Source organism: Oncorhynchus clarkii, chromosome 12 (assembly GCF_045791955.1).
Source record: "Oncorhynchus clarkii lewisi isolate Uvic-CL-2024 chromosome 12, UVic_Ocla_1.0, whole genome shotgun sequence".
Lineage (NCBI taxonomy): Eukaryota > Metazoa > Chordata > Actinopteri > Salmoniformes > Salmonidae > Oncorhynchus > Oncorhynchus clarkii.
In genome coordinates this window covers 3,931,086-3,953,441 of record NC_092158.1, presented here as the reverse complement: position 1 = coordinate 3,953,441, position 22,356 = coordinate 3,931,086, and the positions used below count along the sequence as shown (strand labels likewise).

General features: G+C 46.2%; 1 protein-coding gene across 3 annotated transcripts in view; it reads left to right on the top strand.

Annotated features, from left to right (window-relative positions):
- LOC139422653 (ceramide glucosyltransferase) overlaps positions 1-20,058 on the top strand; it is a 34,850-nt gene extending 14,792 nt beyond the window's left edge. The window contains exons 3-10 of one of the 3 annotated variants that reach the window (XM_071173818.1): positions 2,801-2,903; positions 4,698-4,799; positions 5,295-5,407; positions 11,616-11,794; positions 13,513-13,599; positions 14,307-14,493; positions 14,714-15,160; positions 18,901-20,058. In XM_071173818.1, the coding sequence (XP_071029919.1) occupies positions 2,801-2,903; positions 4,698-4,799; positions 5,295-5,407; positions 11,616-11,794; positions 13,513-13,599; positions 14,307-14,493; positions 14,714-14,884 (942 nt within the window). In that variant the 3' untranslated portion in view covers positions 14,885-15,160; positions 18,901-20,058. Of the gene's footprint in view, positions 1-2,800; positions 2,904-4,697; positions 4,800-5,294; positions 5,408-11,615; positions 11,795-13,512; positions 13,600-14,306; positions 14,494-14,713; positions 15,279-15,343; positions 15,541-18,900 lie in introns of those variants that run through there. The other 2 variants (XM_071173816.1, XM_071173817.1) reach the window with 2 other exon arrangements.
- Positions 20,059-22,356: the final 2,298 nt, after the last annotated feature.

The following is a 22,356-nucleotide window of genomic DNA, read 5'->3' as shown; positions in this document are numbered from 1 at the left end:
CTGGAGAGACCTGAAAATAGCTGTGCAGCGACGCTCCCCATTCAACCTGACAGAACTTGAGAGGATCTGCAGAGAATACAGGTGTGCCAAGCTTGTAGCGTCATACCCAAGATTCGAGGCTGTAATTGTTGTCAAAGGTGCTTCAACAAAGTGCTGAGTAAAGGGTCTGAATACTTATGTAAATGTGATATTTAAGTATTTTTAATTTAGCTAAAATTGATTTAAAAAACAAACAGTTTTTGCGTTGTCATTATAGGGTATTGTGTGTAGATTGAGGGGTGAAAAAAATATTTTATCAATTTTAGAATAAGGTTGTAACAATGTGTCAAGGGGTCTGAAAAGTTTCCAAATGCACTGAAGGGTACCTGGTCAAAAGTAGTGAGTAGTATTATTCAGAATAAGCCTCTGATTTACACAGTTGGAGGGGTCAGAGTGGAACACAGTTGGAGGGGTCTGAGTGGAACACAGTTGGAGGGGTCTGAGTGGAACACAGTTGAAGGGGTCAGAGTGGAACACAGTTGAAGGGGTCAGAGTGGAACACAGTTGGAGGGGTCAGAGTGGAACACAGTTGGAGGGGTCAGAGTGGAACACAGTTGGAGGGGTCAGAGTGGAACACAGTTGGAGGGGTCAGAGTGGAACACAGTTGAAGGGGTCAGAGTGGAACACAGTTGAAGGGGTCAGAGGGCCAGTGGAACACAGTTGGAGGGGTCAGAGTGGAACACAGTTGAAGGGGTCAGAGGGCCAGTGGAACACAGTTGGAGGGGTCAGAGGGCAAGTAGAACACAGTTGGAGGGGTCTGAGTAGAACACAGTTGGAGGGGTCTGAGTGGAACACAGTTGGAGGGGTCAGAAGGCCAGTGGAACACAGTTGGAGGGGTCAGAAGGCCAGTAGAACACAGTTGGAGGGGTCAGAGTAGAACACAGTTGGAGGGGTTGGAGGGGTCAGAGTGGAACACAGTTGAAGGGGTCAGAGAGGAACACAGTTGGAGGGGTCAGAAGGCCAGTGGAACACAGTTGGAGGGGTCAGAAGGCCAGTAGAACACAGTTGGAGGGGTCAGAGGGCTAGTAGAACACAGTTGGAGGGGTCAGAGTGGAACACAGTTGAAGGGGTCAGAGTGGAACACAGTTGAAGGGGTCAGAGTGGAACACAGTTGAAGGGGTCAGAGTGGAACACAGTTGAAGGGGTCAGAGTGGAACACAGTTGAAGGGGTCAGAGTGGAACACAGTTGGAGGGGTCAGAGTGGAACACAGTTGAAGGGGTCAGAGTGGAACACAGTTGAAGGGGTCAGAAGGCCAGTGGAACACAGTTGGAGGGGTCAGAAGGCCAGTAGAACACAGTTGGAGGGGTCAGAGTAGAACACAGTTGGAGGGGTTGGAGGGGTCAGAGTGGAACACAGTTGAAGGGGTCAGAGAGGAACACAGTTGGAGGGGTCAGAAGGCCAGTGGAACACAGTTGGAGGGGTCAGAAGGCCAGTAGAACACAGTTGGAGGGGTCAGAAGGCCAGTAGAACACAGTTGGAGAGGTCAGAGGGCTAGTAGAACACAGTTGGAGGGGTCAGAGTGGAACACAGTTGGAGGGGTCTGAGGGGTCAGAGTGGAACACAGTTGGAGGGGTCAGAGTGGAACACAGTTGAAGGGGTCAGAGGGGAACACAGTTGAAGGGGTCAAAAGGCCAGTAGAACACAGTTGGAGGGGTCAGAGGGCCAGTGGAACACAGTTGGAGGGGTCAGAGTGGAACACAGTTGAAGGGGTCAGAGTGGAACACAGTTGAAGGGGTCAGAGTGGAACACAGTTGGAGGGGTCAGAGTGGAACACAGTTGGAGGGGTCAGAGTGGAACACAGTTGGAGGGGTCAGAGTGGAACACAGTTGAAGGGGTCAGAGTGGAACACAGTTGAAGGGGTCAGAGTGGAACACAGTTGGAGGGGTCAGAGTGGAACACAGTTGGAGGGGTCAGAGGGCCAGAAGAACACAGTTGGAGGGGTCAGAGGGCCAGAAGAACACAGTTGGAGGGGTCAGAGGGCCAGAAGAACACAGTTGGAGGGGTCAGAGGGCCAGAAGAACACAGTTGAAGGGGTCAGATGGCCAGAAGAACACAGTTGAAGGGGTCAGAGTGGAACACAGTTGGAGGGGTCAGAGTGGAACACAGTTGGAGGGGTCAGAGTGGAACACAGTTGGAGAGGTCAGAGTGGAACACAGTTGGAGGGGTCAGAGTGGAACACAGTTGGAGGGGTCAGAGTGGAACACAGTTGAAGTTAAACAAATTAATTTAATAAATGCTTGTGGCTTGAACTTTCTCTCTACAGTATTGAACTGAACTAACATATGTCTTTCTCTACAGTATTGGACTGAACTAACATATCTGTCTTTCTCTCTACAGTATTGAACTGAACCAACATATCTGTCTTTCTCTACAGTTTCTCTACAGTATTGAACTGAACTAACATATCTGTCTTTCTCTACAGTTTCTCTACAGTATTGAACTGAACTAACATATCTGTCTTTCTCTACAGTATTGAACTGAACTAACATATCTGTCTTTCTCTACAGTATTGGACTGAACTAACATATCTGTCTTTCTCTACAGTTTCTCTACAGTATTGAACTGAACTAACATATCTGTCTTTCTCTACAGTTTCTCTACAGTATTGAACTGAACTAACATATCTGTCTTTCTCTACAGTATTGAACTGAACTAACATATCTGTCTTTCTCTACAGTATTGGACTGAACTAACATATCTGTCTTTCTCTACAGTTTCTCTACAGTATTGGACTAACGTTTTGTCTCTCTCTCTGCCCAGTTTGAGATCCTACTCTGTGTACAGGACCATGACGACCCAGCCATTGATGTTTGTAAAAAGCTTCTAGGAAAATATCCCAACGTTGATGCTCGGTTATTTATAGGTAAGAGTCTGGTTGATGAATTCTTTGAACAACTGTTAATTAATATTCATATCTCATGTCCTGCTATTCTAAGATCTGTCTAATAACTGTGTTAATATGTGTAGTTGTAAGTAGGGAAACGTGTCAATGCTCAGTACGGTGGCCTGTCGGGACACAAAGAGACGGACTGAACAACAATACACAGTTGGCCAATTCCTTTTTGAGCGTGGCTGGATGGAAAATGTGTTTTTGCCATCTAAGATTGTTCTGGCAATTCTCACATATAAATGTAATCGGAGGAAGGACGTTTGGTACATTTGTCACGTATTTTATTTTTAAATCATTTTGAAAGTGGACATTTTTATGCCCCTTTTTTTTTAGACCTATACATGCCTCCTGTAAGACCCTTTGACCTCTGAACCCTACATTACACTGACCACCAATACTGCTTGACCAATATTATGTGGACACCTGTTCATCAAACATCTCATTCCATAATCATGGGCATTAAATATGGAGTTGGTCCCCTCATTTGCTGATATAACAACCTCCACTCTTCTGGGAAGGCTTTCCACTAGATGTTGTAACATTGTTGCTATAACAGCCTCCACTCTTCTGGGAAGGCTTTCCACTAGATGTTGTAACATTGCTGCTATAACAGCCTCCACTCTTCTGGGAAGGCTTTCCACTAGATGTTGGAACATTGCTGCTATAACAGCCTCTACTCTTCTGGGAAGGCTTTCCACTAGATGTTGGAACATTGCTGCTATAACAGCCTCCACTCTTCTGGGAAGGCTTTCCACTAGATGTTGTAACATTCCTTCCCCAAACTGTTGCCACAAAGTTGGAAGCACAGAATCGTCTAGAATGTCATTCTATGCTGTAGCATTAAGATTCCCCTTCACTAGAACTAAGGGGCCTAGCCCGAACCATGAAAAACAACCTCAGACCATTATTCCTCATCCACCAAACTTTACAGTTGGGTCTATGAATTCGGGCAGGTAGTGTTCTCCTGGCATCCGCCAAACCCAGATTCGTCTGTCGGACTGTCAGCATTATTTACCACTCCAGCCGACTCTTGGCATTGCTTATTGTGATTTTAGGCTTGTGCGCGGCTGCTCGGCCGTGGAAACCCGTTCTGTGAGCTTGTGTGGCCTACCACTGCGTGGCTGAGCCGCTGTTGCTCCTAGACGTTTCCACTTCACAATAACAGCACTTACTAGTTTACCGAGGCAGCTCTAGCAAAGCAGGGATTTGACAAACTGACTTGTAGGAAAGTTGGCATCCTATGACGGTGCCACATTGAAAGTTACTGTGCTCTAAGGTAAGGTCATTCTACTGCCAATGTTTGTCTATGGACATTGCATGATATACCTGAAGCTTGTGGCTTCCTCATGAAGTTTATAGCAATTTCCTCCGCAGTCGCCAAAATATAAAATGAATACGTTCACATTTAGTTTTTGGGGGGCAGAATGAACTACTGATTTATTTTGATTGGACAATATTCTAACTTTATTGAGACAGATCATTTAAAAAAATAACATTTTTATTGAGTAAATGTATGTATTGGTTGTCTTCGAGATTAAAATGTAATGAATTGGGAAGATCCCAGGCTGTGTCATCACCTGCCGTGACCCGCGAGTCCCATATAAGGCCACGCACAAAACGGGCTCCCTGCTGGATGAAAAGGCTGAAGGGAAGTGAAACCGTCTGTAAAGGAGGGTTGAAGAGAATCTCTTGGTTTTTACAACACAGTCTTGGTGATGCCGACAGTCCTAGTGCACGTCAAGTCACTGAACTAATGTTCTGTTGCAGGAGGAAAGAAGGTCGGCATCAACCCCAAGATTAATAACTTGATGCCGGGTTATGAAGGGGCCAAGTATGACCTCGTGTGGATCTGCGACAGCGGAATACGAGGTAGGAAACTCCACTTTGCCTGTGTCCCAAACGGCACCTTTTTTATTCCCTACGTTGTGCACTGCCCTGGTCAAGAGTAGTGCACTACGTAGGGATTGTGGTGCCTTTTGGGGACCGTTTCCTTACTCTGATTTTGAATCGTAACAGAATGAATCAGCTGCGCTGTTACAAATCAGTCGGCGGTCTCTGTTTTCGTTCTTATCACTGACTCACAGCCGTTAGATAATAGAGAGACTATCTTATGTATTCTAGTTTTGAACCTTGAACAAATAAACTGAACCTAGATAAACCAGACGTTATGTTTGTATGTAAAGCAATCAACGTTTATTTTATTCACCTATATTCAAGTACTGTAGTTGGATGAAAAATGTTTGATGAAAACGATACGTTAGATCCCATTGCCTGATCTGTAAACTGCTGATTTTAATTAAAATAAAATGAACAATGGGCTTTCTATATACATTGATAGAATGATTTGTTCCTGTTCCTCCCCAGTGAAACCGGACACTCTGACCGATATGGCCAATCAGATGACTGAGAAGGTGGGGTTGGTTCATGGCCTTCCCTACGTGGCCGACAGACAGGGCTTCGCTGCTACACTGGAGCAGGTGGGCATCCTTACAGACAGAGGCTCTCAGTTCATCTTCCCTCCATCCCTTGCATCCTCTGTCCTTAACTCTATCTCAAAAGTCAGAGGAAAGAGGACGCAAGGAATAATAAAAAAAATAATCTAAATTGAGAAAGAGACGGGGGGGCCAGGGGAGCCGGTAGACTGGGGAGCCGGGAGCCTGGGGGACCTGGGGAGCGGGTGGCCAGGGGGGCCTGGGGAGCCGGTAGACTGGGGAGACTGGGGCCTGGGGAGCCGGTAGACTGGGGAGCCTGGGGGACCTGGGGAGCGGGTGGCCAGGGGGGCCTGGGGAGCCGGTAGACTGGGGAGACTGGGGCCTGGGGAGCCGGTAGACTGGGGAGCCGGGAGCCTGGGGGACTTGGGGAGCGGGTGGCCAGGGGGGCCTGGGGAGCGGGTGGCCAGGGGGGCCTGGGGAGCCGGTAGACTGGGGAGACTGGGGGCCTGGGGAGCCGGTAGACTGGGGAGACTGGGGCCTGGGGAGCCGGTAGACTGGGGAGCTGGGAGCCTGGGGGACCTGGGGAGCGGGTGGCCAGGGGGGCCTGGGGAGCCGGTAGACTGGGGAGACTGGGGCCTGGGGAGCCGGTAGACTGGGGAGCCTGGGGGACTTGGGGAGCGGGTGGCCAGGGGGGCCTGGGGAGCGGGTGGCCAGGGGGGCCTGGGGAGCCGGTAGACTGGGGAGCCGGTAGACTGGGGAGCCGGGAGCCTGGGGGACCTGGGGAGCGGGTGGCCAGGGGGGCCAGGGGGGCCTGGGGAGCCGGTAGACTGGGGAGACTGGGGCCTGGGGGGCCGGGAGCCTGGGGAGCCGGTAGCCTGGGGGGCCAGGGAGCCTGGGGAGCCGGTAGACAGTAGCATTCTTCCAGACAGAGACAGACCACTAGTCTGGTGCTCTACTAGATCTATGTGACTTAACCCTCAGTCCGGAAGCCGTGTTCACACTACAGGCCTTAATGCTCACTTTTCAAATCCGTTCTGGAATATTGACTCTCCAAACAGCAAGTTACCAAATCGTGTGTGTGTGTGTGTGTGTGTGTGTGTGTGTGTGTGTGTGTGTGTGTGTGTGTGTGTGTGTGTGTGTGTGTGTGTGTGTGTGTGTGTGTGTGTGTGTGTGTGTGTGTGTGTGTGTGTGTGTGTGTGTGTGTGTGTGTGTAGACAGCAGTCATTTGCATTCACACTTCTTTACTTATTCCACATTTTGTTGTTAGGTTGTGGGACTAAAATGGATTTAATTTTTTTTTTGTAAACGATCTACACAAAATGTCTAAGTGGAAGATAAATTTGAACATTTATTTTTAAATTAATGGAAAATAAAACACTATCTTGATTAGATAAGAATTCAACCCCTGAGTCAATACATTAGCGATAACAGCTGTGAGTCTTTCATATTACCTCGAATAACCTGTGCCTCCCCCTGTATATAGCCTCCACATTGACTCTGTACCGTAATACCCTGTATATAGCCTCCACATTGACTCTGTACCGTAACACCCTGTATATAGCCTCCACATTGACTCTGTACCGTAACACCCTGTATATAGCCTCCACATTGACTCTGTACCGGTACCCCCTGTATATAGCCTCCACATTGACTCTGTACCGTAACACCCTGTATATAGCCTCCACATTGACTCTGTACCGGTACCCCCTGTATATAGCCTCCACATTGACTCTGTACCGGTACCCCCTGTATATAGCCTCCACATTGACTCTGTACCGGTACCCCCTGTATATAGCCTCCGCATTGACTCTGTACCGGTGCCCCCTGTATATAGCCTCCACATAGACTCTGTACTGGTACCCCCTGTAATAGCCTCCACATTGACTCTGTACCGGTACCCCCTGTATATAGCCTCCACATTGACTCTGTACCGGTACCCCCCTGTATATAGCCTCCACACTGACTCAGTACCGTAATACCCTGTATATAGCCTCCACATTGACTCTGTACCGTAATACCCTGTATATAGCCTCCACATTGACTCTGTACCGGTACCCCCTGTATATAGCCTCCACATTGACTCTGTACCGGTACCCCCCTGTATATAGCCTCCACACTGACTCAGTACCGTAATACCCTGTATATAGCCTCCACATTGACTCTGTACCGGTACCCCCTGTATATAGCCTCCACATTGACTCTGTACCGTAATACCCTGTATATAGCCTCCACATTGACTCTGTACCGTAATACCCTGTATATAGCCTCCACATTGACTCTGTACCGGTACCCCCTGTATATAGCCTCCACATTGACTCTGTACCGGTACCCCCCTGTATATAGCCTCCACATGGACTCTGTACCGGTACCCCCTGTATATAGCCTCCACATTGACTCTGTACCAGTACCCCCTGTATATAGCCTCCACATTGACTCTGTACCGGTACCCCCTGTATATAGCCTCCGCATTGACTCTGTACCGGTGCCCCCTGTATATAGCCTCCACATAGACTCTGTACTGGTACCCCCTGTATATAGCCTCCACATTGACTCTGTACCGGTACCCCCTGTATATAGCCTCCACATAGACTCTGTACCGGTACCCCCTGTATATAGCCTCCACATTGACTCTGTACCGGTACCCCCTGTATATAGCCTCCACATTGACTCTGTACCGGTACCCCCTGTATATAGCCTCCACATTGACTCTGTACCGTAACACCCTGTATATAGCCTCCACATTGACTCTGTACCGTAATACCCTGTATATAGCCTCCACATTGACTCTGTACCGTAATACCCTGTATATAGCCTCCACATTGACTCTGTACCGTAATACCCTGTATATAGCCTCCACATTGACTCTGTACCGTAACACATTTCAGTTGAATACGCTCAATTGTACAGCTGACTAGGTGACTGACCCTTTCCATGTTACGTGGCTTCTGGATTGATTGTGACATGTCCTAAGACTGCTATCATGAAGACACAGAAGTAGTAATTAATACCCATGTAATATACTATAACGTGCAAAAATCAACACTAATCTCTTTATTTTATATGAATTATGATCACTTGTCTGAGAAGGTACTAAAAATATTTAAAAATGGTGTTTAACTGATAGTCGCCTTTTTGTTGTTGTTGAAATTAGCCAAGAGTGGAAACGTACAACTGTCAATAACAAAACCTCTGATTTGCATAGAATAAATCAGGTTTGGATATATAAACCACATGAACTGGTTGAAACATTAAATAGCAGAAAATGTTTATTTTTATTTATTTGAATACAAAGATGGACGTAGGCTTAATGGGTACTGTGTTGTATTAGAGAGGGAGGGGGGTATTCACTAGGCTGCTGGTACTGTGTTGTATTAGAGAGGGAGGGGGGTATTCACTAGGCTGCTGGTACTGTGTTGTATTAGAGAGGGAGGGGGGTATTCACTAGACTGCTGGTACTGTGTTGTATTAGAGAGGGAGGGGGGTATTCACTAGACTGCTGGTACTGTGTTGTATTAGAGAGGGAGGGGGGTATTCACTAGGCTGCTGGTACTGTGTTGTATTAGAGAGGGAGGGGGGTATTCACTAGGCTGCTGGTACTGTGTTGTATTAGAGAGGGAGGGGGGTATTCACTAGGCTGCTGGTACTGTGTTGTATTAGAGAGGGAGGGGGGTATTCACTAGGCTGCTGGTACTGTGTTGTATTAGAGAGGGAGGGGGGTATTCACTAGGCTGCTGGTACTGTGTTGTATTAGAGAGGGAGGGGGGTATTCACTAGACTGCTGGTACTGTGTTGTATTAGAGAGGGAGGGGGGTATTCACTAGACTGCTGGTACTGTGTTGTATTAGAGAGGGAGGGGGGTATTCACTAGGCTGCTGGTACTGTGTTGTATTAGAGAGGGAGGGGGGTATTCACTAGGCTGCTGGTACTGTGTTGTATTAGAGAGGGAGGGGGGTATTCACTAGGCTGCTGGTACTGTGTTGTATTAGAGAGGGAGGGGGGTATTCACTAGGCTGCTGGTACTGTGTTGTATTAGAGAGGGAGGGGGGTATTCACTAGGCTGCTGGTACTGTGTTGTATTAGAGAGGGAGGGGGGTATTCACTAGGCTGCTGGTACTGTGTTGTATTAGAGAGGGAGGGGGGTATTCACTAGACTGCTGGTACTGTGTTGTATTAGAGAGGGAGGGGGGTATTCACTAGACTGCTGGTACTGTGTTGTATTAGAGAGGGAGGGGGGTATTCACTAGGCTGCTGGTACTGTGTTGTATTAGAGAGGGAGGGGGGTATTCACTAGGCTGCTGGTACTGTGTTGTATTAGAGAGGGAGGGGGGTATTCACTAGACTGCTGGTACTGTGTTGTATTAGAGAGGGAGGGGGGTATTCACTAGGCTGCTGGTACTGTGTTGTATTAGAGAGGGAGGGGGGTATTCACTAGGCTGCTGGTACTGTGTTGTATTAGAGAGGGAGGGGGGTATTCACTAGGCTGCTGGTACTGTGTTGTATTAGAGAGGGAGGGGGGTATTCACTAGGCTGCTGGTACTGTGTTGTATTAGAGAGGGAGGGGGGTATTCACTAGGCTGCTGGTACTGTGTTGTATTAGAGAGGGAGGGGGGTATTCACTAGGCTGCTGGTACTGTGTTGTATTAGAGAGGGAGGGGGGTATTCACTAGACTGCTGGTACTGTGTTGTATTAGAGAGGGAGGGGGGTATTCACTAGACTGCTGGTACTGTGTTGTATTAGAGAGGGAGGGGGGTATTCACTAGGCTGCTGGTACTGTGTTGTATTAGAGAGGGAGGGGGGTATTCACTAGGCTGCTGGTACTGTGTTGTATTAGAGAGGGAGGGGGTATTCACTAGGCTGCTGGTACTGTGTTGTATTAGAGAGGGAGGGGGGTATTCACTAGGCTGCTGGTACTGTGTTGTATTAGAGAGGGAGGGGGGTATTCACTAGACTGCTGGTACTGTGTTGTATTAGAGAGGGAGGGGGGTATTCACTAGGCTGCTGGTACTGTGTTGTATTAGAGAGGGAGGGGGGTATTCACTAGGCTGCTGGTACTGTGTTGTATTAGAGAGGGAGGGGGGTATTCACTAGACTGCTGGTACTGTGTTGTATTAGAGAGGGAGGGGGGTATTCACTAGACTGCTGGTACTGTGCTGTATTAGAGAGGGAGGGGGGTATTCACTAGGCTGCTGGTACTGTGTTGTATTAGAGAGGGAGGGGGGTATTCACTAGGCTGCTGGTACTGTGTTGTATTAGAGAGGGAGGGGGTATTCACTAGGCTGCTGGTACTGTGTTGTATTAGAGAGGGAGGGGGGTATTCACTAGGCTGCTGGTACTGTGTTGTATTAGAGAGGGAGGGGGGTATTCACTAGACTGCTGGTACTGTGTTGTATTAGAGAGGGAGGGGGGTATTCACTAAGAACAATGTCTGTTTTCCAACAACAACAAAAACATGTTTTTATTCGCCATCTGTTTGTCTGACTGATGAAGAACCCTAAACTTAAATAGTATTTTGTTTTGGTGCGTTAAAAATTAAGGGTGAGGAGGAGAGAGGAGAGGCCTCCCGGGTGGCGCAGTGGTTAAGGGCACTGTACTGCAGCGCCAGCTGTGCCACCAGAGACTCTGGGTTTGCGCCCAGGCTCTGTCGTAACCGGCCGCGACCGGGAGGTCCGTGGGGCGACGCACATTCGGCCTAGCGTCGTCCGGGTTAGGGAGGGTTTGGCCGGTCGGGAAATCCTTGTCTCATCGCGCACCAGCGACTCCTGTGGCGATCCGAGCGCAGTGCGCGCTAACCAAGGTTGCCAGGTGCACAGTGTTTCCTCCGACACATTGGTGCGGCTGGCTTCCGGGTTGGATGCGCGCTGTGTTAAGAAGCAGTGCGGCTTGGTTGGGTTGTGTATCGGAGGACGCATGACTTTCAACCTTCGTCTCTCCCGAGCCCGTACGGGAGTTGTAGCGATGAGACAAGATAGTAGCTACTAAAACAATTGGATACCACGAAATTGGGGAGAAAAAGGGGTAAAATTTAAAATAAAAAATATATATATATATATATATATATATATAATATGTATATATATATATATAAAAAATGGAGGGTGGTTCGTACACACACAAAATAGACAGAAGTTCAGAAATTCCAATATTTTATGTTTTTTTCTCCCCTAACATTTTCCGTCACGGGTACTTGGTTCTAGGGGTCGAAGAATAGAGACTGTTACCTGTCCTACTAATCTACCTCCGTCTTTCTAACAGGTCTACTTTGGCACGTCCCACCCACGCTCCTACATCTCAGCCAACGTGATGGGTATTAAGTGTGTGACAGGGATGTCATGTTTGATGAGGAAAGATATCTTGGACCAGGCTGGAGGGCTCATAACCTTCGCTCAGTACATCGCCGAGGACTACTTTATGGCGAAGGCCATCGCTGACAGGTACAGACATTACTTTATCATACATGTTACAGCTAACCTGAGGTTATCTGACCCTGACCCTAACCCTGACCCTAACCCTGACCCTGACCCTTTATCATACATGTTACAACTAACCTAAGGTTATCTGACCCTAACCCTTAACCCTGACCCTGACCCTAACCCTGACCCTAACCCTGACCCTGACCCTTTATCATACATGTTACAGCTAACCTGAGGTTATCTAACCCTGACCCTGACCCTAACCCTTAACCCTGACCCTGACCCTAACCCTGACCCTAACCTTAACCCTTACCTTATACATGTTGCACCTTACCCTGACCTTACCCGAACCCTAACCCTAACCCTGACCTTACCCTAACCCTGACCCTTCACTCAATGCAGCCTAGTTTATCATATCATGTATGTTGACACTTTTTTTAAATTGTGTTTGTCTATCTGTACAGTACCAGTCTAAAGTTTGGACACACCTACTCATTCAAGGGTTTTTCTTTATTTTTACTATATTCTACATATGTGTTATTTCATAGTTTTGTAGAATAATAGTGAAGAAATAGTCCAAATAAAGAAAAACCCCTTGAGAGGATACTTTCGACTGGTACTGTGTGAATGTGTGTTATATATAAATAATAATAATAAATATATATATTTCTTTAATATCATACAGTGGACTCCTAAGTCTAAGCATGCAATGCCTTGATGCATTTAGTGCTCTGATCTCTGACGGCTGAACCGTGAGACAATTATTGTTTTAGGAAAGTTTCAAATGAAGTTGGCTATAAAGTTTTGCATATTTTACACGAAACACAAGGAAGAGTGTTTTTGTTCTCGGCTGTTTAAGGACACAAATGTCTCTCAACATCCCTTGTTTATTGATGGTGTTGGTCAGTCCTCAAAATGTAAAAAATAATAATAAAGTTTTTCAAAAATGTAAAATAATTATATAAATAATGTATTTAGCCTTTTATTTTACTAAGCAAGTCCGTTAAGAACAAATTATTATTTACAATGATGGCCGACACCGGCCAAACCATCAGGACGCTGGGCCAATTGTGCGCCGCCCTATGGGACTCCCAAACGTGGCCTGTTGTGATACAGCCTGGAATCGAACCAGGGTCTGTAGTGACGCCTCTAGCGCTGAGGTGCAGTGCCTTAGACCGCTGTGATACAGCCTGGAATCGAACCAGGGTCTGTAGTGACGCCTCTAGCGCTGAGGTGCAGTGCCTTAGACCGCTGTGATACAGCCTGGAATCGAACCAGGGTCTGTAGTGACGCCTCTAGCGCTGAGGTGCAGTGCCTTAGACCTGCGCCACTCGGGAGCCCTGAACCCGGTTCCCATCTTTGCCTTTTAACCCCTGACACTTTGACCTGTTTTATTGTTTGTCCACTAAACATCGATGATTTGATACGGTCGTGTTTTGGCGTTATTGAAAACTTTCATTGGATTGCCGGCCATTGGCCAGGTCTTAACTCCAGCTCTTAAAGGGGAAGTTCACTATTTTACAACTTTATGTTAGATACATTTTCTCAACCTGAAAGGAGTCTATGGGCAAGGAGGCTCTGTAATATGTGGCTTGGTTTTCTTTAAGCAGCCATCTACAAAGGTCTGCCAACTTTAGCCACCGCTAGCTAAAAATCAACGTGAGTGATTTGTGGCTGAACTTCCCTTTTTAACTGAAGGGGCTAACTGTTTCCTTTGTCCCTCCCTCTTTATCTCACAGGGGATGGAAATTCTCCATGGCAACGCAGGTAGCCATGCAGAACTCCGGGTCCTATTCAGTTGCTCAGTTCCAGTCCCGCATGATCAGGTAAACAAAGTATCAGGGCTTAGACTTTCACACTCAGCCACTGTTATAGAGCAGATTCCCGGAGGACCACGGGACCGGGTTCTTTCTCTCCTCCCTTTTGTACTTGATTGATCAATTAAGGTCACAGTAGACACAACTCTCCGGGAATTGAGTTTGACACCCGTTGTCCTAGATTATTTGAACATGTGGCATTTTATTTCTAAAAGCTAATTTAGCTGTTTCAGTCTCCTAATAGTCCACCGACGTTGGGATTCAGATTGCTTCAGATCTACCGACTCTGATCAATGTAATTCATTTTTTTTTAAAGAGATCAAATATATTTTTCACTTGTGTATAGTGTGATAAGACATACTGTGATATAGGCTAAAGTTACGTAGATGTGTCTGTAGATTAGTCTAAGGGGTGTCTCATCCATAGAAACATAAGGTTTTTTTACCGCCTGCTTTACTGCTATGTGGACACTCAAAATGGCCGCCAGTCCACTACTTCCTGCTTTACTGCTATGTGGACACTCAAAATGGCCGCCAGTCCACTACTTCCTGCTTTACTGCTATGTGGACACTCAAAATGGCCGCCAGGCCACTACTTCCTGCTTTACTGCTATGTGGACACTCAAAATGGCCGCCAGTCCACCCATTATGACGTAATTGACCTGAATGGGGACATCCGTTGATTTGTAATTCTGTGGTCTGTTCCTCCCCTCTCAGATGGGCCAAGCTTCGTATCAACATGCTCCCCGCCACCATCTGTGAGCCCATCTCGGAGTGTTTCGTAGCCAGCCTGATCATTGGCTGGGCAGCGCATCACGTGTTCCACTGGGATATTATGGTCTTCTTCATGTGCCACTGTCTGGCGTGGTTCATCTCTGATTACATCCAGCTCCGAGGAGTTCAGGTACACACACACACACACACACACACACACACACACACACACACACTGTCTGGTGTGGATCATCTCTGACTACATCCAAGTTACCAGGTTGTCTGCTATTAATGTCTGGGACATAAAAACTGATAACCACCGCTCGTTACTCTAACTGAGAGACAGAAAAGTTCAGAATCAATTGTGTGGAAGCAACCAACGGAGTATGTTTTTCCTTCTCTCCCTACAGGGCGGTGCGCCGGCCTTCTCCAAACTGGACTACGCTGTAGCCTGGTTCATCAGAGAGTCCATGACCATCCAGATCTTCCTGTCGGCCCTGTGGGACCCCACCATCAGCTGGAGAACGGGGCGCTACAGGTTACGATGTGGGGGTACGGCCGAGGAGATCCTGGATGTATAGCTACCAGCTTAAGTCCACCTACAGGGACACATAACCCGAGTCCTATCACCCCCAGGGGCCAGAGACAATACCAGACACAGACTGATCAGCATCCCTATATAGTCAACTACTTTTGACCAGGGCCCACACTTGCCCATATGTTTCTGCTCTGGTTTAAGGTAGTGTACTATATAGGGAATAGGGTTCCATAGGGCTCTGGTCTAAAGTAGTGCACTATATAGGGAATAGGGTTCCATAGGGCTCTGGTCTAAAGTAGTGCACTATATAGGGAATAGGGTGCCGTTTGGTATACGGCCAGAGAGAGATGGCAACATTCAGTGGAAGAAAATAAACAACCAGCTATGGGCATGACTGATAGAAGGAAACTACCCGCTGTGGGCGTGGCTGATAGAAGGTAACACCCCTTATGGGAGTGACTGATAGAAGGAAACTACCCCCTGTGGGCGTGACTGATAGAAGGAAACTACCCGCTGTGGGTGTGACTGATAGAAGGAAACTACCCGCTGTGGGCGTGACTGATAGAAGGAAACTACCCGCTGTGGGCGTGACTGATAGAAGGAAACTACCCGCTGTGGGCGTGACTGATAGAAGGAAACTACCCGCTGTGGGCGTGACTGATAGAAGGAAACTACCCGCTGTGGCCGTGACTGATAGAAGGAAACTACCCGCTGTGGCCGTGACTGATAGAAGGAAACTACCCGCTGTGGCCGTGACTGATAGAAGGAAACTACCCCCTTATGGGCGTGACTGATAGAAGGAAACTACCCGCTGTGTGCGTGACTGATAGAAGGAAACTACCCGCTGTGGGCGTGACTGATAGAAGGAAACTACCCGCTGTGGGCGTGACTGATAGAAGGAAACTACCCGCTGTGGGCGTGACTGATAGAAGGAAACACCCGCTGTGGGCGTGACCGATAGAAGGAAACTACCCGCTGTGGGCGTGACCGATAGAAGGAAACTACCCGCTGTGGGCGTGACTGATAGAAGGAAACACCCCTTATGGACGTGACTGATAGAAGGAAACACCCCTTATGGGCGTGGCGGCGAGAAGGAAACACCCCTTATGGGGGTGACGGGCAGAAGGACACACCCCTTATGGGCGTGGCGGCTAGAAGGAAACACCCCTTATGGGCGTGACGGGTAGAAGGAAACACCCCTTATGGGCGTGACGGGTAGAAGGAAACACCCCTTATGGGCGTGGCGGCTAGAAGGAAACACCCCTTATGGGCGTGGCGGCTAGAAGGACACACCCCTTATGGGCGTGGCGGCTAGAAGGAAACACCCCTTATGGGCGTGGCGGCTAGAAGGAAACACCCCTTATGGGCGTGACGGGTAGAAGGAATCACCCCTTATGGGCGTGGCGGCTAGAAGGAAACACCCCTTATGGGCGTGGCGGGTAGAAAACGTCATATGGAATTCGTAGTGTTTGATGGTTTTTAACCTGTGTGTTGAAATATATCATTTATTACTAATGCTTTTTCTGTCTACCATCCAAACTGTTGAAAACCGACATCCTCCTGTCGTGAAGTGAGCCCTACGTCCCAAATTACACCCTATTCCTCATTTAGTCTTGATTCTATACTCAATGAATATTGTTTTAATGTGAAAACTTAAGGTCCAAACCTAGGAATTCTCTTTGTTCCATTTTTTTTGGTTTATTGGTCAGGTTTTCAAGCACCACGGTCTTTCTGCTGTGAGATTGCTGGCTATTTTCAAGACTGGATGTGTCGCAAATGGCACCCTATTCCCTATGTAGTGTACACCCTATTCCCTACGTAGTGTGTGGCGTTTGACTAAAGCCCACAGGGGTGTCATTTGTGATGCAACCATGTCTCTTAACCAGGGGTATTCAACTCTGACTCTACGAGGTCCAGAGCCTGCTGGTTTTCTGTTGTACCTGATAATTAATTGCACCCACCTGGTGTCCCAGGTCTAAATCAGTCCCTGATTAGAGGGGAATCACCCACCTGGTGTCCCAGGTCTAAATCAGGCCCTGATTAGAGGGGAAACGATGAAGAAATGTTTTGGAACTGGCTTGGAGTTTCAGAGTTGAGTTTCGGCTGCTGGATAGGCTGATCTGATCCAGTAAAATCACTGTCTCCAGCTCCTGGAGCTTTATTGGGTGTACAGGCTTTTGTTTCAGCCCAGCACTAACACACTTTTTAGACCACGATTAGCTGAATTGGGGGTGTTAGTGCTGGGCTGAAACAAAAGCCTGCACCCCCCCCCCCCCCCCCCCCCTCTGACCCTACAGTATGAAGCTCCGTGTCTGCTTTCTCTCTCTGAACTATGAGAATCCTCTTAACGCTCCTCTGACTCGACACGTCTGCTCTGTCAGCGTTCTCTATTGAAACAGAGGGCCCTAACTATCTCGCTTACTGGAGAAGGCAAAGCGGCGAGAATGCACTTAGTCAAAGGTTTTGGAAATGTTACTTTTTGTTTTTGTTGGTGGGAATATGCTTATCCAAATTGTCCATGTGTTTCAGTTTTCTGCCCCCATTCATTTCATTAGTGTCACATTGTGTAGTGTGGGAGTTCAATAGCTGTATGTCTGACCCAAATAGCACCCTATCCCCTAAATACTAGACCACTTGTGACAATTGCCTGCCAGGTTGGTTTTTTGGTAGATGGGGGGTCAACCAGGTTTAGACTCTGGGGCTGGGTAGATGGGGGGGTCAACCAGGTTTAGACTCTGGGGCTGGGTAGACTCTATGTTACCACAGTACAATTTACTCTATCACACAGGCATGGCAACCTTGATCTTGATTTAGTTACAATTATTTTGTTGCATGGGTAACCTATATTATTTTCTGGTCTATTTGTATTAGATTAGTCGTTAAAGCACAGTTGCCGTGGTGAAACAAGTTGATGCCATATGCTGTCAGATTGATTCTCTTGTGCTGATCGTGTTTAGGACGTCTTCATGCTGACTACTAGCAAACGGTATGTTTCAGCTGTTATGGGAGATGGATACGTTCAAATTTGTCACAGGACATGTTGCTTCTGGAATCTCCAATGGCCTCTTTCCACTGTAACCACAGCCCTGGTGTCTGGCCTGAGACTTTCCCTGGTGTCTGGCCTGAGACTTTCCCTGGTGTCTGGCCTGAGACTTTCCCTGGTGTCTGGCCTGAGACTTTCCCTGGTGTCTGGCCTGAGACTTTCCCTGGTGTCTGGCCTGAGACTTTCCCTGGTGTCTGGCCTGAGACTTTCCCTGGTGTCTGGCCTGAGACTTTCCCTGGTGTCTGGCCTGAGACTTTCCCTGGACTTAAACCCTGGTGTCTGGCCTGAGACTTTCCCTGGTGTCTGGCTTGAGACTTCCCTGGACTTAAACCCTGGTGTTGCACCAAGTGCAATTCGACCTCCATCTCCTAGCCTGGTCCCAGATCTGTCCATCTCCTAGCCTGGTCCCAGATCTGTCCATCTCCTAGCCTGGTCCCAGATCTGTCCATCTCCTAGCCTGGTCCCAGATCTGTCCATCTCCTAGCCTGGTCCCAGATCTGTCCATCTCCTAGCCTGGTCCCAGATCTGTCCATCTCCTAGCCTGGTCCCAGATCTGCCCATCTCCTAGCCTGGTCCCAGATCTGCCCATCTCCTAGCCTGGTCCCAGATCTGCCCATCTCCTAGCCTGGTCCCAGATCTGTCCATCTCCTAGCCTGGTCCCAGATCTGTCCATCTCCTAGCCTGGTCCCAGATCTGTCCATCTCCTAGCCTGGTCCCAGATCTGTCCATCTCCTAGCCTGGTCCCAGATCTGTCCATCTCCTAGCCTGGTCCCAGATCTGTTTGTGCACTGTCTTGACCGTAGGCTACCGGTTTCCTACTCTGCTGATGAGACGAAGGATATGACGATGATGTGGTTCTGTTTACTTCTATCTGTCTTGTCAAATCTGTTGATACAAACTTATAAATATTAATATGGCTGATATTGGATTTGTCACAAATGGCACCCTATTCCCTATATAGTGCACTACTTTAGACCAGGGCCTTATGGGGGGGTGGTGCACTATGTAGGGAATAGGGTGCCATTTGGGGGGGACACACACTCTGGCGTTGTTTTTAATGATAGGAAGAGGAATGAAAAGTAACAGCAATAAAGGAATACAGCTCTCTGAATGAGATGTCGCTGTATTCCACTCTAACAGGATATGAGAAATATATTACATCCTGTTTTGAAACATTTCAGATTTGTTATTGGAAGACAAGACCGTATAAAAAAAAATAATAATAATAACATTTCATCTTTCAGATTCAATATTGTGTTGTTCCAGGAGTTTGAAACAATTATTCAATATAATAAAATGCATGTACAAATTTAAAGTTAACTATTTGCTTTAAGGTTTGCAGTTAGCTGACTAGTAGATGAGTCAAATTCTTTGGAATTGTAGTCAATTCAGAAAGTAAAATCAATTGCTATTCCGAGTTGTCCTCCATTTTTTTTAAAAAGCGTTTTGAATGGAGATTTCAGTGGACTTCCTGAATTGACTGAAATTGACCCCCAAACCCCTCCTGATACTAGCACAGTATGTGGAGGCTTGAACTTGATTAGGGAGAGGAACACACTGCTTTAGATTGCTTCATGATGTACCCAACTATCTGTGAATGAGAGACTGCTTGCCTTGCAGTTCTAGTGGACCAAAGTATCAAGTGTCTCTGGAGGGTATGTCCAAAATCGCACCCTTTTCCCTAATATAGTGCACCATTTTTATTTAATTTATTTTCTTTGACCAGAGTCATGTCCCTGGTGGGGGTTGTACTTCACAAACAGGAGATGGAGTCATGCTGGCTTGGACAGAGCTACTCTGGTCAAAAGTAGTGCACTATGTAGGGAACAAATGGCTCACTGTAGCAGAACAGGGTCTGTTTGGAATCCATTTTGTCTATTTCAATTGTACAGATGTTATATTGTTTTTTTAAACATGTATATTTATGAAGTTTGGTAGATACCATTTTTTTTTTTTTTTTTGCTTTATGGTGCCTAATTTATTTAAAGTTGTTGATGATGATTATTGTAGGTATTTAATCTATAAGCAGCGGGAAAACAAAAAGGCTGGACAAACTTCTGTTAAAAAAAAAAAAATGTTTTATTTTTTATTTAATATGAATTGTACTATGAAGCAGAATAATCTACAGCTGGAAACTGTGCCATAGCAGGAGAAATTAAAGCTTTATCAAACCACACCAAGGTGTACAGTCTTCATTGTATACTAATTGTGTTTATACTATTATTATATACATGTAACTGACAAAATAAAGGAAGTACTTGAGTAAATGAGGTATACGAACTATGTTGAATGCAGGTGTGGTTAACTTTAGTTCTAAGCCATGTGATCACCAGTCTCTAACATGGCTTTAACTTTAGTTTAAAGCCATGTGATCACCAGTCTCTAACATGGCTTTAACTTTAGTTCTAAGCCATATAAGACTCACTAGAATATATGAAGAGAACAGTTCAGAATATTAGGGATCAATTAAAGAAAGCACACACATTAATCTCCTGGTAGATTTTAAAATACTCAAATCTTTTATATTATTTAGCGTTATGAAAATATAAATAATAATGAAAACAGGACTGGAGAGCCTTTATGGACTAAATGTATTGATGAATCAAAAATACAGTTGTTTGATTCCTCCTGAAAGTTGCCATGTTTTAATTGATAAATCCACAAAATACTGGAAGGTGAGGAAAAGTGTACAATCAGGGGTTGACCAGTAGTCCTATAAATCTACCCTGATAATCCTTCCTAATCATGGAACTGTGATGGTTCACGACGACTGGACCGTTGTCGTGAACCGTGTGCCAGGCTCCAGGTTTAAACTGCTACCCTGATAATCCTTCCTAATCATGGAACTGTGATGACTAATATGATCCACTATTGCTAGCTATCCTCAGGAACAACCAGGGGCGCAACTTTCAGTGGGGATGGGGACATGTCCCAACCACATTCTGAAATGGCATTTTTGTCCCCCCCAGTGTTATCATTGGAATGTGATACAAAACAAGGTAACGGTGTGCTTTAGGACCATACCGACGCCTCCGAGCGGTCGGGTAAGCTGTTTTGAAGTTGTTTTATGTGTTAATGTGTTAAGTGTTTTATACAACTAGGTTTTAGGACCCAGTGAAGGCAAAGCTTCTGGAAGGCTGGCTGGGCTGGCATGGGAGAGTTGAGCATAGTTCAGTGTGTACGTGTTGCGCTCTTCCACTGAGTTGTAAAAGGAAGCAGAACAGAAACTGGCTACTCTTTAGATGACTGATGTAGCTGGCAAAGTAATTGCTGTTTAACAGAAAAAAAAACTAATAACATTAATAACATAATAACTAAAATAACATTGCAAAGGAAATTAACTACGAAGTCAGTGACCGTTGTAAATCTACAGTAGGTGGATTTAACTGACGATATAATGAAAACATTCTAGAAATCAGAAATCGACTCAGTAGGTGGATTTAACTGACAATTTAATGAAAACATTCTAGAAATCAGAAATCAACTCAATAGGTGGATTTAACTGATGATATAATGAAAACATTCTAGAAATCATAAATCAAGTCAGTAGTTTTGGTGCTATACTGTCATTTTCACATGGCAACAGAAGCCTATAGCTTGGGTCTCCAGATTTCATCCCTGAAAGGTTAAGGCCACTATGTCATAAACAGCCCTGTGGTAAAGGTGATATATATATATTGATATGCTTCAGCCTGCTGCAAATGTTTCACATTTGTAAAACAATTGTAATTTATATTTATAATCCCCTTAATCAAACAGCGTACTAATGTACTCTTATCAATTCGTAAATTACAGTGCAGGAGGATTTTTACATTTTTTATTTCACCTTTATTTAACCAGGTAGGCTAGTTGAGAACACCTTTATTTAACCAGGTAGGCTAGTTGAGAACACCTTTATTTAACCAGGTAGGCAAGTTGAGAACACCTTTATTTAACCAGGTAGGCCAGTTGAGAACACCTTTATTTAACCAGGTAGGCAAGTTGAGAACACCTTTATTTAACCAGGTAGGCAAGTTGAGAACAAGTTCTCATTTACAATTGCGACCTGGCCAAGATAAAGCAAAGCAGTTCGACACATATAACAACACAGAGTTACACATGGAGTAAAACAAACATACAGTCAATAATACAGTATAAACAAGTCTATATATGATGTGAGCAAATGAGGTGAGATAAGGGAGGTAAAGGCAAAAAAAGGCCATGGTGGCGAAGTAAATACAATATAGCAAGTAAAACACTGGAATGGTAGATTTGCAGTGGAAGAATGTGCAAAGTAGAAATATAAATAATGGGGTGCAAAGGAGTAAAATAAATAAATAAATACAGTAGGGGGAGAGGTAGTTGTTTGGGCAAAATTATAGATGGGCTATGTACAGGTGCAGTAATCTGTGACCTGCTCTGACAGCTGGTGCTTAAAGCTAGTGAGGGAGAAGTGTTTCCAGTTTCAGACATTTTTGTAGTTCGTTCCAGTT